The 6000-nt window shown below is 33.6% G+C and overlaps 1 protein-coding gene across 1 annotated transcript; it reads right to left on the reverse strand.

Annotated features, from left to right (window-relative positions):
• Window positions 1–2100: 2100 nt before the first annotated feature.
• Window positions 2101–5632, reverse strand: LOC114175894 (hydroxyproline O-galactosyltransferase GALT6-like). Its single transcript, XM_028060742.1, has 7 exons — window positions 4654–5632; window positions 4260–4492; window positions 3889–4179; window positions 3641–3769; window positions 3389–3559; window positions 2705–2812; window positions 2101–2602 (listed from the first exon to the last, which is right to left on the reverse strand). The coding sequence occupies exons 1-7, from the start codon at window positions 5465–5467 to the stop codon at window positions 2393–2395; spliced, it is 1956 nt and encodes a 651-aa protein (XP_027916543.1). The 5' UTR covers window positions 5468–5632; the 3' UTR covers window positions 2101–2392.
• Between the last annotated feature and the right edge of the window lie 368 nt (window positions 5633–6000).

Raw genomic sequence — 6000 nt, forward strand, 5'->3', positions numbered from 1 at the left:
AGAGCAATGTATGAAGGGGCTAGATGTTGGTATAAGTGATTGATATCCAAGGCAGAGTCAAGAAAGTGAAATACCTTAGAACCTAGTTGGATCTTGTTGTTTGCTTGGTATGTGTGACAGGGTTGGATTTGGTTGTCTAATATCCATGACAAAGTTGGATCTGATATAACAGTGCAAAAGTTGTGGGGCTGGACGCATTATAAATAGAAGGGACACTAGGCTAGCATTTAAATAATTGGTCTAGAATGTTGGACAGAATATGCCAAGTCTAAACATAATGGGGCATATATATTGCTGTCTTCTTGTTCGTGATTCACAAAATTGGGTCCTGCTGCAATTGATTTTGATTCTAGGATCTCTTTTGCTAGTGTTATAGTGCTAAGTTAGAGCATCAAATTATATAAGATATTTTGTATAAGGGTTAGAGCACCCCTTAAGTGCGCTTTTTAATTAAAGTTCATTCTTTGTTGATCAAAAAATAAAAAAGAAGAATCACTCTCCAACCAAAGTCTTTGATAAACTTTCATTCAAGCATACTTCAATGCATAAATAACCCCTATAAATTTGACAATAATAGAAGCTTGTATCCTTAGATAAATTGAAGAACTAGTCCGACAACCAATCCCACTTTTATAGAAATATAATTAAAATTTTCTATTATTTATAAAACATTGTTTCTTAATTGATTATTGATTTCACATAAAACTTAATCAGTTTTTACTATTTTTGTTATTATATTAGTTAATCTTATATTATAAATTAATACCAATCTTTTAACAACTTCTTTGACATAATTTTTTTAAGGGATAAATATGTTTTGGTCCCTTAACTTTGAGTGAAAATTGGAATTAGTCCCCTTTGAAACTTTGGACCAATTTAGTCTCCTATCTTTAAAAAATGTGTGTATTTAATCCTTTTAACGAATTTTTTTCAATGTTTATAAATGTGTTTAAAACGTCAAATAAACTTAACAAAATTTTGTTAAAATAACTAAATTCACTCATTTTTGAAAGATAAGGAGACTAAATTGATTCAAAGTTTAAAAGATAAATTAATTCCAATTTTCATTAAAAATTTAGAGACAAAAAACATATTTAAACTTTTTTTAAGACGATATGACTTCTCTTGCAGTGAAAAAATGTAACTTCCTCACGTCAAATATATCATTCTACTTTTTATTTATATTGTTTATTTCTCTTTAAGATTATTACTTAAGTTTAGTTAACTCAAATTAAACTAAATTTTAAATCTTAATAAACTATATCAAATTGAACACATCTTTCCTTTCTAAATATATATTGAATATTGATATTATTATAATTTATAACCTTAACAATCGCACTTTAAATTCTTAGTATTAAATTTTTATATTCATTTCAGATTAATAAACATGAAAATATTATATTTTTTATCATAAAAAAGTATTTTTCATACAAGAATCTCCTCGTTGTGGAATAAGTTGGGTGTATTATTGAGAAAAAAAAAATACAAGTGCTGCACATTCAAAATAAGAGAATGTATCAAGTGAGGCCCCTTCCAATAGATTCCACAATATTCCAGCTCACACAATTCTTGAAGAAAAATCTGGGCTATTCATAAACTTCTGTTTACTTTCAAAACTCTTGCCATTGAAAAAATTAGAACATTCACCTTAATAATAAAGACACATTTTATTAGATTTTATTGCTTTGAAATTATTACTTTATAGTGCTATTTTTCATTGCATAAATTAACATAATTATGCTTTGAATGTTTTTTAAACAACTATTATTAATATAAACTAGTTTTATCCAAAAAAAAAAAAATCTTACATCTTTCAACTTGCTATTTTCATAGTAGTTTAGTGGTTTCACATCTATGTTCACTTTGAAAGTCACAACAGTGAATATTTCATATAAGAAAGTCAAAATACCATTTTACATTTCAAAACCTTAAGATAATAAGTAAAAGATTCTTATATATTGCTCTCGAAATAAGACTCATTTCTATCCAAATTCACACTTATAATCCTAATAAAGATATATATGTTGAGGAGATATAAGATCAAGAAAAAGAAAGGGAGATTGAAGGTCTTTCCAAAACACTAAACTAGACTCAGTATTCACACAGTAATTCTGGTATGGCAAACCAAATATGAAGTCAAACCAGAAATAAACATTTCATTTGGCTTCTGTTACAATGTCTACCACATTACAAATTCACAAATCATTGGTTTGCTCCTTCAGCGATCGCTGCAGTATTCAACTTTATACGATAAACCTAGGCCTTCTACTTAGGAGAATCCAAATGGGGAAAAGTAGGAGGTAAAACAATGAATGAATATGTGGAGGCCAAAAAAAAAGGTCCTCAGTGCCTATGTACAAATATATAATATGAATATTATGATCATAGGCTATCTCATGTTGCAACATAAGGGTTTTCCCTGGTGTTGCAACTTATGCCACATACAAGTCATTTGTCGTGGAGATTGGTAATGTGCAGTGTAGTAATCTTCAATGCAACCAAATTGGCAGAACTTCAAGCTGTGCACATACTCAACTGCAATTGAACTGTTGAATTCTTCTACCCACATTCCCATGCTCACATCCTCCATTTTAAATAACTACAACACATTCAAATTGTCCTCAATAATCAGCCAAAACTTCAACCCTTTATGTGAAAACACAAGTATATGCACACAAACACAAGATAATTGAAAACGTACTTTTAATTTGTGATTCTCAAAGTTGGATACAATGAAGTGAGCAATGTCTGAAGAGATTATATAACCTGGACCATTAGCATAGGTAGGATACTCTTCCTTTGACCATTCCTGGTAGATATGAACCATAAGTTTAAAACAAAACAAAAGGGCATTATCCACAAAATAATATAGTATGCTAACCTATGAAGCCTGGGCACGCCATATTAATGGCGTGCCCCATATCTGACACGTATCGGACACCGACACACGTACATACTCGTACGACACACGTGTCAATAAAGTGTCCAATTTGAAAGATATCTTTTTATCTTGACATGATTTTGAAATACTCCAACACAATATTAATAATTACAAATTCAATGATTTTCTAAAAAACCCATAAACTTGTAAACTTATCACATAAGTTTCTATTATGATTATAAAAATAAGGAAGAAATCTTATATGATCACTATTTTTCACTTTTTTGAATATTAGATAGATAGATTAGATTCATTTTTGTATTAGTTGAAAGTATGTTAGTTAAAAGTTTGAAACTAATATGTATATATATGCCGTGTTCAGTGTCTTATATTTTTTCAATTTAGCCGTATTCATATCTGTATCCGTATCCAGGCTTCATAGATGCTAACTATATATTTTGAAGAAAGATAGGCTATAAACATAAATGATAAGAGACGCTATACCTCATATGTTACTGCCCATTTGCCATTACGTAGAGGCTTGTGGTGAAAATTCATATTTCCAATATACAGACTTCTACCATTTCTTACTTTTCTTACTTCGCTTATCATAGAATCAACTCTCACAAATGTGTCATCATCGCACTTCATGATATACTTGGCGGCCACTCGAATCTGCAAATATTAATTTTCAACAACAATGAATAACTCAACTCTGATATTCCTCGCCCCATATTCAACTCTGCTATTACTCACCCCATATTCAGTGATAGCTATTGTCTTCAACACAACCAGGTCATAATGATCCATGTAAGGGACAATAACAATGTCGCCAAAATAATCAGCTTCTTTCTTTATCTCCACATTTAAATCTTTCCTTCCATGCTAGTATACAAAAAAATGAGAAATGAAAAATAGTAGATATATATTATTAACAAAAAGAAAGGTAGTTAAGGATTGTACTTTATCATCATTGGTGGATAGGGAAGATGCATTACTCTTACCAAGGCAACAAAGAAGCGAGCCACGACATTTGAAGATTTGACTAGTTTATGTTGCATCCATGATTTCCTCACTGCCATCCGTTCAGCAAAATGGTTGCCAGCAGAAAGTATTCCAATGAAAAGCTCTACATTTGCATGAAGAAGCAATGGAGCTTTCCACTGAGGAAGTAATTCAAGATGCATTTGTGGAGCAAAACTTGGATGTGATGTAGGTAAAGAAGCTGCAAATATAGAGTGCACATCAACATCCCCTTTTATGGATAGACCAGTCGCATCCTCAAGAGAAAAGCCCTGACAATATAGCACAAACAATTCAGAAATGTCTGAATGAATTCACACAGAAAAAGGAAAAATGATCAGAGTGTACCAACCGTGCGATAGGGAAAAGATGTCACATGCCTTCCATCCACATTAACATGGTAACCTTCCAATCCAGCACTTACGGTTAGAACAAATAATCTCCCCTCAACAAAAGGGTATGGCCAATCTACAGCCACCTTCTTAGTTCGCCCTATCAGTCTGGTTAACCACCATGTTGCCTTTGCCTCTTCTGTGCGGCTATCATCATCACGAATCCACTTTTCACATTTCACCTGTTCATCAACTACAGAAAGCACAGAAAATCAGCAAATTGGAAATCAAAGATGCTAACCATGCTTTTAATGCAGTTCACAGCCCCAATTCAAAATCATGATGCTAATCAAAGAAAACACAAAACATAAAACATTTTCAAAACTGAAAATGAGAAAGGATGAAATGCATCACCAGTATCCTCATCAGCCCGGGATTTCCATCCCTCACACCTGAGAGCAGAACCCCACTGCATTCTGTAACAAGTGTTCTGCTCGATAACAGGCTTCCCACTGTAATCCCCCTTCAACCTGGGGTTGAAATGTAGTATCCTGGGAGGGTCTTCCTTGTCCACACTCTTCAAACCCTGAAACTCCATCATGAACTGCGACACCATCACCTTCCCCTCCCGTTCCTTCACCACGGATATCTTAGGATCGTCCTCCCAGTGAGCCCAACGAGGGGTCCCCACGACAGTAACATGAGACCCCAATGTCAACCCACAAGGAAGCATCATCACCGTGACCCCTTTCTCCCCCCTCAATTCAGAACCAGATAAAGAAATTGAATGCTGGCACGAATCAGAAAGGTTCTCAGCCTTGAACCTTGTCACATTCTCGATTTTCGTCACACTCTCCACTTCTTCCCAAAGCCTCTTCCCTTCAAACCAAGCATGCTTAGCAGCCTTGTGGAGTTCAGAAACCTCGTTTTTAGCAACACTACTGTAGTTCAAAACCTCAATAAAACTCAAGGTAGAAGCTTTCCGATGCACTGAACCTTGGAACACCCCTTGTGAGGGAAAGTTTGAGGCCTCGCTGAGATGGGTGTATTCGTGTTCAGTCCCCAGCAAGGAGGACACTGACACAAACCTGGTCTTGAAAGCAAGAGAAGTTTCGATTTCGAAAGTGGTGAAGAGCAAATAGAGAAACATCATGGCCATGAAAATTTGAAGAGGTTTAGGCCTATAAGAAAGGAGTAACAATTGTTGTAGCTTCTTCACCCTCTTCATTGTCTTAAAAATTCTCAAACTTTTGCATCAACTAACCAGGGGAGAATGAAGTTATTGCTGAGTTCTACTCAGAAAGAACAAATGGAAAATTTCCCTTTTAGAGTATCGTTCAATGCATCAACAAGGGCTTTGGAATGGAAGCTTAGCCGTAAAGAGGAAAGGAATCAACTGGGCCAGCTTGTGCACTACCGATATTTTAATCACATGAATGCAAAAAGAAAAAACCGGAGGAAAAAAAAAAAAGCTTGTCCTCTGTGTAAAGTTTTAAACTTTGTTAAAAATTATTTTCTTTTCTATAATGCCAAAATTTGTTTTCTTTCTTTTGCAACTAAAATTTATTTTCTTTTGTTTTCTAAAACTTGGGATATGACGTATTAAAGATTACAAATTTCTTATCACGGTTCCCATAACAAAACACTGACACGTGTATTTTATCCAAAAATATAGTGACACAAATTATAATTTACTATTTTATAAAGGACTATTTTTTTTTTGTCGGGAATGAAATCATAAAATTTGAAGTTAGTTTGTTT

This window comes from Vigna unguiculata, chromosome 3 (genome assembly GCF_004118075.2).
Source record: "Vigna unguiculata cultivar IT97K-499-35 chromosome 3, ASM411807v1, whole genome shotgun sequence".
Taxonomy (NCBI): domain Eukaryota; kingdom Viridiplantae; phylum Streptophyta; class Magnoliopsida; order Fabales; family Fabaceae; genus Vigna; species Vigna unguiculata.